The following is a 14,344-nucleotide window of genomic DNA, read 5'->3' as shown; positions in this document are numbered from 1 at the left end:
ATACCCACCGCCGAGCCCCAGTCACTCATGGCTCGCCTTGCCTCGAGGAGGGTGAAGATACCAGCGCCGCACGAGGATGAAGTCGAAGCATTCTTGAAGGCTGATATACCCTGCAAGAATAAAGCCATTGAACGCAAATCCACCCCGTTGGATTGGTGGAAGACGAACGCCGAAACCTACCCAGCTCTCTCCCAGATGGCTTGCGCTTATTTGGGATCATCTGGGAGCTCTTGTTCTGTTGAACGCCTATTCTCGGCTGCAGCAGATGTCTGCTCCAATCACCGGGGGCGCTTACTCCCGTCAACCATGTCACGCTGTGTAAGCAGCATGATGTGGCTTCGTGAGGAGGTACCTCTCACAGGATTGTTTCATGAGGAAGCAGGGACGGTATTAAAATCATTCGCACCCTCCAACAAAAAAAATAGTTCCTATTTCATTCTTGTCTCTCCCGCTCCCTTTCATGCGTTATCCGTAACTAAATTACAACAGTCTGCGCGATAACGTAACTCACATTAGATTTTTTTTGCACTCCGTGATGATAAAGTAACGAGAAAATATAAAAAAGCACAAAAAAATTGGTTACCGTAACTAAAAATTGGTTACCGTAACTAAAAATGTGTTACGCGTAACGGGAAGATAACTAGTAAAATCCCGTTACGTTACTGTTACGTTACCGTTATCGGTAACGTAACTACCCATCATTGTACGTGGAATCTACAGTCAATTCCGGTCATACCTGAATAATTTGGAGCTTGGGAACCGGATGGGACGGATGTCAGTAAGGCCGGCTCAACCCGCTACAATTAGTGAAAGTGGGTCGGGTCGACCCGTGTTGGGTCTGGGGCCGGGTTTGGGTCGGCTTCTGTCTCCAAAACTGATTTTCAACCCGACCCGCCACAGACCCGCTAGATTTTTGGGTCGGGTTTGGGCAGCCATTTTGACTGTTGGGTCGACCCGCCGACCCGATTACAGACCCGCGCAGCTGGCAGGTACCCATGTAACAACCCGTGCCCCATGATACAATACAATACAAGTGTATTGCTGGGAGGGGCCGTTGGATTGAGCGCCAATTGCCCAGAAAAGGTATTGTTTTTTTAGATACAATACCACCATATCATATCTTTTTTTCAATACAATACATGGTATTGAATTCTGATGTATCAAAAAAACAATACTATGCGTAGTATTGGCCAATACCGGTCCCGTATTGTCTTGTTTCACCGTTGGCGCTAACGCTGCGCGCACAGGGTGCGCAGCTAATTTAGCTGTTAGCGTAGTGTTAGCGCAGATGCAAGCCATTGCACTAGAGCTACACACAGAGGGCGCCAAAGAGCGCGCGCTACGCTGCGCTACAGCGCTTTTAGCGGAAAAAAGGCAGCGTAGCGGCGCGCTAACGCTAACAAAGAATTGGTGCGCTGTTAGCGCCGCTGAAAACGCAGCTTAGTGGCGCTGACAATGTGCTAACGCTATTCAAAATTGGCAGTGTGAGAACTCCTTTGGGACAGGTGGCAGTTCTGCGAGGGGGAAATACCAGTTATAATATTTTAAAGATGTAAGAAGCTATTACAACTGTTACGGGTGGTTTGAAAGACCTGCCCCTCTAGGATACTACACAAGAGCTATCACAATAAATTTATTTATTGTTGTGGCAAACTAATGATAGAGAAAACTATGTGCAGCAGTCTCTTATCAGTCCTAGATCAAAATTGAATTCAGCGGAAAGTGGATTTTGTATGGGAAATGGAGTTGGAATGGTTTACAGCAGCCTTGAGTCAGATAATGGAAATGAGTCTTAACGTAAGATATGTTTTATATGTTTTTATATTTTTGTGATATGAAAGCAGAGATAAACTGATACAAAACTTCTGAGAGAACTGATGTTATATGTGAACTATTCAATGTGTCTTTGCCCTCTTCCTTAACCTTCAGTTAAGAGCAAAATTGGTTAAGATCAGTTTGACTTGTTAAGAGCACAAGTGGGTGACACTTGCCACTTGACTACTTAGAACTAATCTGAGGCATGAAAGATGTTGATGGGCGACTTGATTGAGATCACACTACTGGATTTTATGTGGATGTGACTTGTAACTCTGAGTGAGATGTGTGTTCTGGTTAGGATTGCCTGAGAGTGAGTGGCATGCTGAAACTGAGGAGGAGAAATTTCCTCCTTTTATAGTAAAATGTGAGGGATTTTTGCTGGTGGGGATCCTTATGAGGGATTTTTGCTGGTGTGACCGCCATACAGGTGTCCATGTGGTGGTGGTATCCACATGGTGGTGGTGGTGGTGGTGGTGGTGGTGGTGGTGGTGGTGGTGGTGGTGGTGGTGGTGGTGGTGGTGGTGGTGGTGGTGGTGGTGGTGGTGGTGGTGGTGGTGGTGGTGGTGGTGGTGGTGGTGGTGGTATCCACGTGGTGGTGGTGTCCATGGTGCCGATACCATTGTGGGTGGAGCCAAACAAACAACCATGGAGGTGTCCACAGGTGGAACCATGCTGTGGTGTGTGGGTGGAGCCAAACAACAATCATGGAGTTGTCCACAGGTGGAACCATGCCATGGGCAGAGCCAAACCACACCACTACATACACTATAAATATGTCCTTGATTCTAATTCTATACTATGCACTATCAAAATATCTCTACAGTATGTAATTATGCTTATGAACACAGTATAATACTAGTAACTTTTGACTGGGTGCAGCTAGCCTAGTGGTTCCAGTGAGTGACTAGGGGTTAAATGACCTGTAGAATTCAATTATGCAATAATAAATCTAGAAATATGTCTCCTTCTCAATATTAAACTGTGACTTTATGTGATTTGATACTTGAAACACATTTGGCACACCACAGCAGGTGCCTTTTGCCGCTACGCTAACGCGTAGCGTAGCAGCCCACCGTTGGTTATGGATACTTCATACATAGTTGGATATCCTTTCATTTTTGATTATACATTTGATTTAGTAGATATTGCACTGATTTATGAAAACAATTCAAGGTAAGGCACTCCCTGGGGAGTGCCTCCCAAGCTTCCCTGGTGCATCACCTCAAAATTTGCCCCCATCAAACATTGTCTCATCAAAAATTGCCTGACTTCTCACATTAACTCAAAAATCTGTCTTATTAATTTAGGGGCAGGCTAAATGCACTACCAAACTAATTTGGATCATGAAAATTGTCTCACTCTTCCCTATCTTTTGCCGCTACACATGTTCCTGGAAGTCCAACCATTGTTGCTCCATGACCCTTCAAAGTTATGTATTTTCAAGGTTCCTTGAGCTGTATGACCTGTGCGGATTGAACTGACCACGGAAAACAGTATGGTTTTTCAATTCAATTACACAGGAACCAGGCTCTCCATGCTCTGGATAAGATGCCTTGGCCACTGCAGCCCCTGCATCCAATCCTCATCATGAGGACAGGGACATGAAGCCAAGATGTTCAGCTATGTTGACCCTTCAGGGATCCAGCAGAGGCTGCCTAGTTTTTTCTGTGTGAAGGGAGAAAGGAAAAAATGGCATAAAAAGCCACAAAAGCCCCAATCTCTCAGGCAAGAAGTGTGACATAAGTCATGAGTCCCTCCTTTGGAGGTTGCTTTGCTCCCCCGAGGAGGAACTTAGTTAAGTTAGAGAAAAATGGTGTTATGTGCCACCACAGAACCCACAACTTATATAAAAGGTTTTTTGCTGAGGGCAAGCTCATTCCTGATGATAGAGGTGTGATTTCTGAGGCAAAGGGAAAGACATCATTAAATAGACACACAAACACGCACATTCAAGCAAGACATGAAACAGCGAGAAAGAACAGGAGGATATATGAGTATATAATCAAAGGAAAAAGAAATAAGAGATGACTGCCATCTGGAAATTTTTCAAGAAGCCTTTCTCATTTACATTTTTTCTACCTTTCTCTATGACATTGCTATGCTTTTAATCAATTGATTATATATCCCATCGCTTTGAGGCCTTCACAAGCCGGTATAAGCTCGGCATCTAACTTCCTAATAGCTTCCCAATCGGCCCTGTACACAGCAATCAAGAAGAAGCGACATGAGTTGTTCTTTTTTTTTTTTTTTGCGGGGGGGGGGGGGTGAGAGTGGGCAAAGTGGGCAGAGATAAGAAAGAAGGGTTAGTGTGGAGTGACGGACCCGATTCCTAAGAAGCCTGATAACTCTCGTTTCCGAGCCTCTTGATGAGCTTTGGCATTCTGACACTCGTGCCTCAGTTTTCTGACCCATGAGTTCTCGATATCTTGTTCGAACCTCTGCAGGTTCTTAGGTACGACTAGGTAGTGACGCTGATTAGCCTTTCTCTTCTCGACCAGCTGGCGAGATTCGGTGACCAGGTCTTGGATCAGTGCGCGCTTGTTCTCTTCCGTCGCCGTCTGCTCCCCAGTAGTCTTCGATGGACTTTCGCTCAATCCCGGGTTCGCTTTCAGATACTCCTCCCACAATGGATGAGTCGCAAATTCTACCGGGTTGACGAAATCTGTTAGATTGATGGGTCAATGTTTTGTCGGTTCAAAACCTCTTCATAGTAGCTGATTGATTTCCGCTTTTCTTCCAAGGTCGTTTCTGCTTTTGATGTTATTTTTTTTATTTTATTTTATTTTATTTTATTTTTTTTTTTTTTTTGGGGGGGGGGGGGGGGGTGTATGGTCGAAAGATTGAAAAAGGTGGATCAACTCACAAGTAATACCATGTGAGGTTTGGGTGACCCGTTGAATAGGATATACGGTGCTCGGGTTCCAAGAGAAGGAAGGATCAGGGGTGGATGGAGAGGAGAAGAGGGAAGGGAAGGATTGGATGAGGGAGACGCCAAAGAAGAGGATGATCGGTAACAAGCTGAACCAGGTTGAGGGCGTTCGAACTTCGGGCTCGTTTGGATTCTGTTGTTGGTGCTGGCGACGGTTGAAGCCGGTCCTGCGGAAGGTAGTTCCGCCACCACCGAATTGGAAGACCGTAGGCCCGCCGCCGAATTGCATGCCCGGATGATCGAAGCCACCGCCGCCGAAGAACATCCTGAATAGTTGGTCAGGGTCGATGGCATCCTCGTGCGAGAAATGCATCCCTCCTCCTCCTCCTCTTCCGCCTCCAAAGGGTGAACTGGTCGGTACTCCTGCTGATCTTGAGTCCGGGTCTGCTCCGTGTCGATCGTAGGCCGCTCGCTTGTCAGGGTCTGATAGAACTTGGAAGGCTTTCGAGACCACTGTTTTTTTTTTTTTTTTTTTTTTTTTTTTTGAGACATATCTAGTTACTTTGATGATCGGACTAGTATCTGTTATGTCCTCATAATTTAACTTACTCTTGAAAGCTTCATCTGCGCCTGGTGCGTTATTCTTGTCGGGGTGTAGAGCAAGTGCCAACTGGAAGGAATAGAAAAGGGTGTATCGAGTTTCAGAGCAGCAGTCGTTGCTCGCAGGATCAATTCTAAAGGGAACAAACAAACCTTGCGATAGGCGGATTTGATTTGGGATTCGTTGGCCTCTCGTTTGAGTTCGAGTATTTCGTAGTACTGAGTATTCTTGTGCTGTCTGACTTTCTTGACTAGTTCGAGTTGGGCAGGCTTGAAGGTGGGGGGATCGTTCTTGTTAGCCGAGGAGCTTGGTCTAGGGGTTGAGGGTTGGGTAGATCGCTTGGTGAATGTGGTGGATGAGGAAGTGTTTTTGGTTGCAGTTGATGAGCCGGTTGGGGCGGCGCTCGTCGATGGTCCTTCCCCCGTCTCGAGTGTCTTGACCAGGGCGGCAGCCTCTGGACTCCAGTACAGCGCGCAGGCTTTCTTGGCAAACTTGAGTGACTTGATCGGGTCGGTCGATTGGCAGGACTGGGCGAGTTTGAAGGCACGCTGTGCTTCATCCCGATTGCCTTCCATCTTGCTGGTGCGGGTGCTGGCTCTGCTCGGGAGTCCGGGGATGGCTGAGTTGAAGCTTGTCGGGAAAAAAAAGAAACAAGCTCAGCTTGGGGTCGAAGGACTGCTGACATAACCAAACCCCATTTAAGTTTGACAAGGGCTTGGTCGAGCTTACATAACGCCAAAAGTCGGCCGCGTGACTCCGAGAAATTGGAGGACTTCCCGTCAATCTGCAGCCCCCTGCAGAACCACATCTGCAGCCAGAAAACCTTAATTTTTGCAGGGGAATGCTGTCCCAGATGGGAAGTCCTCCATTGGCCTGATTTTCACATATTTTAAACTCAACCTCACTTTAACAAAACAGAACCTCCCAAAGAGAATTCTGAGTAGACAAAGTGTTAGAGTAGTCATGCACTTATGCACAAACTATAGCTTAGAGACTATGTACTTACTCACCATGTACATAGTTTCTAACCTTGTCGGTGACAGGCACCAAACCTAACCTGTCACCAACACGCGCCTACAGTCCCAGCTCTCACCTGCCCGGGCTCTCCTCTCTTTCCTCACCGAGATTGGAGACCCGGGTACCAACACGTGAGAGCTGACCCACCGCCGGACTGTATCGCACAGTTTCCAAGCCTTTATAGGTTAAAAGCCGACTCACTCTAGGATCACGTTTGTCTTAGGAAAGGGTTCTTGAATCTTCGGGAGGTCGGAATAATAACTTAAATTAGGATCTGGGATAACACCATAACTAGGACCATAAATAGGCTTTACAGGTTTAACTCACCCCTGAAATCCTGCACCAACCGGTATGGCAGCAAATCAAAATGATGTACTTGCCAATCTTCAACGTCAAATGGCGGACATGACAGCGGAATTGAATCTTCTCAAGGCAGCCCAACCTCGTGAACCTCAGGAAGAAGACCCTGTTGCGGCCGCCGTCCGAGCTCAGGATCATCGTCAAGCCATTATTCTTGGGAGCTTCTTGAAATCACCTCTCAAGCTCCGCAGAGAGGTGAACCCGGATCACGTCATCCTCTCCTTCAATTCGGCGAACTGGGCACAATGGGAGGAGTCAATCAATGGGACTCTTCAATATGCCTTCTCTCTCACCGAGTCAATGATAAAGAAGTCCAATAATTTTTCCAACCTGGCGACTGAGTAATAACCACGCAATCACTAGTTTGATGAAGAATACAATCGAGAAATCCTTGCTCGGGATCATCAAAGCGGCTGGACACAAAACCCCAAAAGCCGTTTTCAAAGCGTTGAAGTTGAAATGCAAGAGGTCTGATTGTCGTCACAAGATTGATCTCTTAAGTAACCTGTTGGAGTTGGCAAATGCAAATGGACTGGCAAATGAGGTCACCATGTCAGCCTGGGCAAAGGTTAATACCAAGCTTGAGGCAGCAAAACTAACCGTCAACAAGCTTGTTGGGATCTTACTGCAGATGAGCTACAAACCAGCAGTCGGAGTCGAATTGACCAAGTTTGAATTTACCGTGGATCAAAATCTCAACAAGAGGAAATCACCCTTGTTTGCCGACATCGCCACCGTAATCCAGTCAGCCTGCGGGAAAGTCAACAAGAAGCAGAACAATCATGTCCCAATGGACCTTGACCGGATCCAAGCCTTCAATCAGCATGCAAAAGGGAAATATGTCACCCCACAACGAAGTAGTTCAATAGACAGATCCACAAAGCTCAGTCATCCGCGCTTTGCTGTTGAAAGAGCTGAATACTTCAAAGAAAAAGGTCAAACGGAGGAACAAGAGAAACGTTACGGGACAGAGTGCGCATACTCAGGATGGTAATCGGGCGGGCCAACCCGAGAACCGATGGGTCGCGGGTCGGGTTCGGACACATTTTGGAAGAAAATTGACTGACCCGCACCCGACCCGACCCGGCTGGTAAATTTCTTGGGCCGGGTTTGGGAAGCCTTTTCCTTTTTTGGGTCAACCCGAAAGCCCGACTTTGACCCAAGTCCAATATTGACTTCTGATGGTCTCTCTGAGCTTTTTCCGGCTTCCACATCTCCTAGGACCCACACCCTGATGGCGAGATTCACCAGAGCGACAAAACGTATACAATCACCGGCTGTGGAACCTTCCGCTTCCTCCCAGGGTCCAACTCCAACCCAAGCGTCTAGCACTGAAACCAAAGATTCGGCCACTCCAACTCCTAATGTCTCACAACAGAAACTCGCCAACCAAAGCGGAACGGCCACCAGTAACAAAGACACAGCTCCAGAGAAGAAGAAACAAAAGACTACCAGCAATGTTTGGACTCACTTCAATAAAGAAGTTAACATTCAGTATAGTCGTGCCATGTATGACAACTTCATCCTGTTTCAAAGCTAACATGAATTGATCTTTTCCAGGGACCGAAGTCCATGCGGTGTGAAAGGCATGTAAGCTCAAGATGGAAGGAAAAAGTTCCAATGGAACCAATCACCTCTGGCGCCACCTTGAGCGATGTAGCTCCCACATCAGCAAGCACAAGCAATTGCTACTGAAGTTTGGTGATAGTACGTCAGCCTCGACTTGGAATTTCTTTCAAGAAATTTCCCGCAACTTATTGATCAAGATGATCGTTCTACACGAGCAACCCTTCAACTTGGTCGATAATCTAATGTTCCAAGCGTTCATAGCCTCTTTACAGCCACGGTTTAAATTCTTCTCTCGTGGTACCGTGAAGACTGACGTAATGAAGATGTATACATCAATGAAGACAAAGCTCCTGGCTGAAGTGCAAAAAACTGGTTGAGTTGCCTTAACCACTGACCTATGGACTTCCTCTAACCAGTCCTTGTTCATGGTAGTCTCCTGTCATTACATCTCGGACAACTGGAACCTCAACAAGCGCTTGATATCTTTCAAAGAAATTCCTTCTCCCCACACCGGCTTAGCTATTTCTGATCAGCTCATCTCGACTATCGTCAAATGGAAACTTATCGATAAGGTGGCCTTTATCACTGTTGACAATGCCGCCGCAAACGACCCGGCTGTAGATTGACTCTGATCGATTCTTCAGGATCACAGCCAATCTCCCCCAGCCTTGGATGGAAAGTATTTCCATGTTCGTTGTTGCGCACACATTATCAATCTAGTTGTGAAGGATGGACTCCAGAACATCTCAAAGGCAATTACTAAGATACGAGACGGGGTTTGTTACACCAAGAGCACACCATCCCGCAAGCAACTATTCCAGGAGGCAATCGATGTAGTTCAGATGAAAAAGCAAGCTCTCCCATCTGTCGACGTTCCAACCCGCTGGAACTCGACTTATGAAATGCTCCAATCAGCTCTACCCTATCAAAAAGCATTTGAAACCTTATCAATGCAAGATTCCAACTTCTCTTATTGCCCCCGTCCAAAAAAGTGGGCAGAAATATTGGCGATGTGCGACTTTCTATTTATATTCAAGACAGGTTTGTATTTCCCTTTTCATTTCCAAGTGTATCTCATGTCACTAAGTCAATGATTCCTTTTTTCCGACCATTAGCCACGTTGAAGCTTGGGATGACCCATTATCCAACTGCGCACATTGTATTCAAGTACATGAAAAAGATTGAACAACATCTCAAGGACGCCGTTGAAAATAGCCCCACCCACATCAGCGAGGTAGTCCAGCCGATGCAATCGAAATACAACAAATATTGGTCAAAACTCAAGGAATTGGCCGCTCTCTCCATTGTATTTGACCCTTGGTGCAAGCTGGAGCTAATTGAGTTTCTTCTCTCCAACAAAGTGGGATTGATTGAAGCAAAACACAGTGTAGATGAAATCAAAAAAAATCTCTATGCTTGGTTCAACAAGCTTGTTGAATCCAAGAAAACTCGCGATCAGTCCACTAATGCTACTTGCAAACCTGATCCACCAAAGAACAACACTCAAACTAGCGCTGAAGACAAGAAGCGGGAGCGCTATAAGAAGTATCTTGCTTCTAAGAAAACCATCAACACTTCATCCTTGACAGCCGAGCTTGACCTTTACCTTCAGGAACCACCAGTTGGAATCAACTCACCAAAATCTGCAATCCTCACCTGGTGGTCCGACAACGCTGCCTGATTTCCTCTCCTTGCCACACTTGCCAAAGAAATTTTGATGGCTCCAATGACATCTATCGCATTGGAATCAGCGTTCTCAACTGGCGGCCGAGTACTCAGCGACTATCGAAGCAGGTTAAAACCAAACACTCTTGAAGCTCTTGTCACTGGGCAAGACTGGATCAAAAGCGAGGAGGGCCTCTATGCCTTTGACGAGATCAAAGAAAATGAAGATGAGGTGGAGGTACTCGAATAAAATTCTTTCTTCTCATCATCCCCCCTTTCCTTGTATATGCACATGCTATCATCAGTTTGTGTATGGTAGAATACAATTAAAATATTGAAATTAGTCAAAATGGTGGCCATTGGCGCAAACAGCCTTGGGCTGGCCCGGACCCAAGGCAACCCGACCCGAACTCAACACACCCCTAGTCAGGTTTGGGTTCAGACAGCCTTATCTACAAATTTGCCCTGACCTGACCCGACCCGAGTAAAGCTTGGGTTGGGTTTGGGCACATTTTTTTGGCCCGAACCCAATCCGTAATTTACATCCTGAGCGCATACTGCGGCGAAGATGGCCACTGGTTCGCCGACTGTTCCGAGTACTGGCGGGCGGTGGCACTGAAGCAGATTAAACCACCACCGGCAGACTTCAAGTCAAAAGGCTCGAAATACATACCTCCGCACCAATCCAAACACCACGTCCGTAAAGTCGCCTTCCCTAACTTGACTGAAGGTGTTTTGCTTGACTCGGGGGCCTCTGCTCATATGAGTGGGAAGTCAGCACTCTTTGAACCAACCCAAAAACTAACGACTTCTCGTAACTTCTATCTTGCCGTCACCAATTGCAATGTGTCTGTGACCAACGTTGGTAGGGTAACAATTCCAACGCCAGCCGGGAAGATCATGATTGAAGACGTTTATTTCGTGCCTGGGGTTGACGGAGTCATCTTGTCGACTGGGAGGCTGGTTGCATTGGGCTGGAAGCTGGAATATAAGGGGAAAGAAGCTACATTTTTAGATCCATGTAATAACCGTTATCCCACCATCTTCCACAATTATTGTTAGTTTTTGGAGACGGTTCCCGATTCCATTAAAATCAACAAAGTTTTGCAAATACCTTCTTTCAACCCACACACTTGGCATGTTTGTCTAGGCCATGCGTCCGATGAAGTTGTCAAGCGATATCTGAGAGTCAATTACCCTGACGTGAAGATCAAATGGTCAGCTTTCTTCTGCAATTGGTGTGCGAAGTCAAAGAGCACAAACCAAAAATTGCTGGGTGTTGAGTTGCAGATTAGCCGTGAAAAACCATTGGATCTCATGGTTTCAGATGTCCCAGGACCGTTTGAGACAGACCTACACGGAATGCAATATAGTATTACACTCAGGGATCATGCAAGCACATTTTTGTTCATTGGTGCTATTGAGCGGAAGTTGGACGTACCTGACAAGATCATGTCGTGGCTCTCGCACATCAAGAATTACTTTGGGAAATATCCTGTCCATGTTCGCTGTGACAACGCCCCGGAGTATGTTCATAGCCTCCGTAAACGCCTTGATGAGATCGGAGTGAAGACTGCCCCAAGCGCCCCGTATACGCCCCAACAAAATGGCGAAGCTGAGCAACTCAACAGGACGATCGGGGACATGGCAAGAACCATGTTGCATGAAAGTGGACTTCCCCGGCGTTTTTGGAGCTATGCGTGGTCGACCGCTGGGCATATTCACAACAGGCTGCCAAACTTGAGATCAGGAGGAAAATGCCCTGTCAAGCTTTTCTATGGAATCCGGCCAAACCCGGACGTACTGTACCCCTTTGGAGCGAAAGCTCTCATCCATATTCCCAATGAACGCCGGAAGAAACTAGACGAGCGCGCCCAAGAGGCCGTTTTGATTGGCTACCCAGACGCCGGGGCTGGTTGGTTGTTTTTCTCGCCGAGGGAATGTCGAGCAATTCATTCGACCGCAGCAGTTTTTCCTGATTTTCAAAACCTGCCAATAGAGAAGAAAATTAAGAAATCAGATCTGGATTTTGTATTGAATCAAATAACGCTGAAACTTGGAGAAGAACGGACTGACCTTATTGCGGCGGAGGAATCAAAACAACTACGGGACCTGGAAGTTGGGCCGGTATGGAGCTCCGTCCGGTGCTAGGCCGGCGGCAGCGCTGGGAGGGGAAAAGGTGCTCTGGGAGCTGCCCTCACGGATGGTCCGGAAAAGAGTCGTAGGGGATTCGAGGTGATAGCTTTGGCGGAGTGGTTTTGAGAGTTCGCCGGGGTTTGGGTTTGTTGGGAAGGTGGATTCTGGAAGGGACTCTGGGGACTCTTGACTCGAGAAAAGATCTTGAATTGATAACCCCTGACTTGGATCAGAACAGGTGCTATGGCCTCCCATCCTCCAAGTTCGCCGGGAACTTGGATTCCTGGAGACCTTTCACAGACCAATCATCATCTCCTCGCGCGCCATGCGCGTGCACCCACCGCAAACAACAGAAAAAAAAGAAAAGAAAACACAAAACAAACAAAACAAAACAAGAGCAAGAACATAGAGCAGACACACAAAATGAAACAACAGACAATTAGAAGATGGGAGCAGATAGAAAGAAAGGGAAAAGATCAAAAATAACAGAAACCATAAAACTAAGAATAAACCCACAAAAACAAGACTCTGTGTTAGGACCAAGAAATATGAAGGTTGACTAGAAAGAGAAGAGAGGATAACAAAAAAAGCAAATGGAAAGTGAAGGGAGAAGGACAGGGAGGAAGACTGGGAATAAGAGGCTGAAGTCTTGAGGATTGAAGCTTGAGAACTTGAAACTGGAACTTGAGGTCTGATGCTGGTGAGGACGGAAACTGAGAACTGAGCTTGACCACCGTATTGGTCACCACATCCACCCACGACTTACAGTCTGTCCCTAGACTGCACCGCCTCTTGCTGCAACCTCAAAATACCGCGCTAAAGAAAAGAAGAAACACAGACGGGGGTCCCGCGGATGGCTCACGACAGTGGCTAAAGTAGAGCTTACGACGATTGCGGTAGTAGATACCCAAGGTGCATACTAAGGAGGGGGAACTTACTTTGAGTCCTCAATGCCCCCACGAGGGAAATACTCCTTAACTTGATCTGCCGCGAACCGGCGCTTCAGCTCCGTGCCATCGAGCTCGGCGAGGACATAGGAACCACCTTGAACCTGAGTGACAATCCGGTAAGGCCCATTCCACTTGTGGGCGAAGAGCTGCCCCCACTGAACCTCCAGTGACCGATTGTAGGCTAAAACTAGGGTACCCGGAGGAAGAGAGTCGCGCAGTCAATCAGCGTTACGATTTTCCCAGTAGCGGATCGACTCTGCTCGAGACCTCAGCATTCGTTTGTGGGCAATGGCTTGAGAGTCCTCGCTCTGCTCAAGCTGTCGGGACCGAGCCGCCAATAAGTCCGAAGTACTGCGAACCTCTTCCCAGTCGACACCGAGAAATGACTCAATGTCCAGATCAATGGGAAGGGCCGCCCGTTGTCCAAAAACCAACTCGTACGGGGAATACCCAGTCGAGCGCTTAGTCGAGATCCGATCGGAGAACAATACAAGGGGGAGGAATTTCTTGCAGTTCTTCCCTGACTCGCCCGCGAGCTTGACTAAAGCCGCCTTGAGGGGCGCGTGCCCGCGCTCGACCATTCCCTGAGCCTCCAGGTAGGAGGGCGTCGACACCCGATGCTGTCCAGGTAACGACCTGAGCATTTCCGCAAGAGCCCCACCAAACTCAGAACCACCGTCAGTTGAGTACGCGCGCGCCAAGCCGTATCGCATGGTCCAGTGATCGTGCAGGAAGGCAGAAACAGCCTCCGACGTAATGTTGTTGAGAAATTTGGCCTCGACCCATCCCGAGAAGTCGTCACGAGCGACGATAAGATACTTCGCCCCACTCGCCTTAATGTGTACGACATCCATGGAGACTCTCCCAAAGAGAGTGTCCTCACCAGTGGGGTAGCGCACCTCCAGCGGCCTCCGCAAGTCCCTTTTTTGACAGGCCTGACAGCTACAACACCAAAACTGAACTGATTTTTTTAGAGACGGCCACCAAAACCTCTCAGCCACTCGTCGATAAGTCTCCGCCATGCCCCGGTGGCCAAGATCCTCGTGTAGACGCTCCAGAATTTCTTCCTGCTTCCTTGGAATGGTCACCACAATTCTTGGCAAGGGACTTCCCCTCCTCAACAGCCGGCCCTCCTGAACAAAAAAATCCGACGCTTTCCGCTTTAAGGCCTGAAAAGCTACGGCGTCCATTTCCGCGGGCCTATTCAGAGTCAAGAGATAATCTTCTAGCTGTCTCCAAAAACCTTCTTGAAAACCTGTATACGCTGAGGTCGTCTTGGTCGAGAAAACAGACAGGGGTTTGATGTTAGGTTCCTCCTTGTCGAAATCAGTTGAAGGCGGATCCGATTCATTGTCCCCT

The 14,344-nt window shown here is 47.5% G+C and overlaps 1 protein-coding gene across 1 annotated transcript; it reads right to left on the bottom strand.

Annotated features, from left to right (window-relative positions):
- Nucleotides 1–4,121: 4,121 nt before the first annotated feature.
- PtA15_8A772 (uncharacterized protein) lies at nt 4,122–5,863 on the bottom strand (the record flags this gene model as incomplete). Its single annotated transcript, XM_053172236.1, has 4 exons — nt 4,122–4,480; nt 4,682–5,200; nt 5,297–5,357; nt 5,441–5,863. 4 exons carry the CDS (start codon nt 5,861–5,863, stop codon nt 4,122–4,124), a joined length of 1,362 nt encoding a protein of 453 aa, XP_053023420.1.
- Between the last annotated feature and the right edge of the window lie 8,481 nt (nt 5,864–14,344).

This window comes from Puccinia triticina, chromosome 8A (genome assembly GCF_026914185.1).
Source record: "Puccinia triticina chromosome 8A, complete sequence".
NCBI lineage: Eukaryota > Fungi > Basidiomycota > Pucciniomycetes > Pucciniales > Pucciniaceae > Puccinia > Puccinia triticina.
Note: the sequence above shows the minus strand (reverse complement) of the source record. Positions and strands in the feature narration are given on the sequence as shown.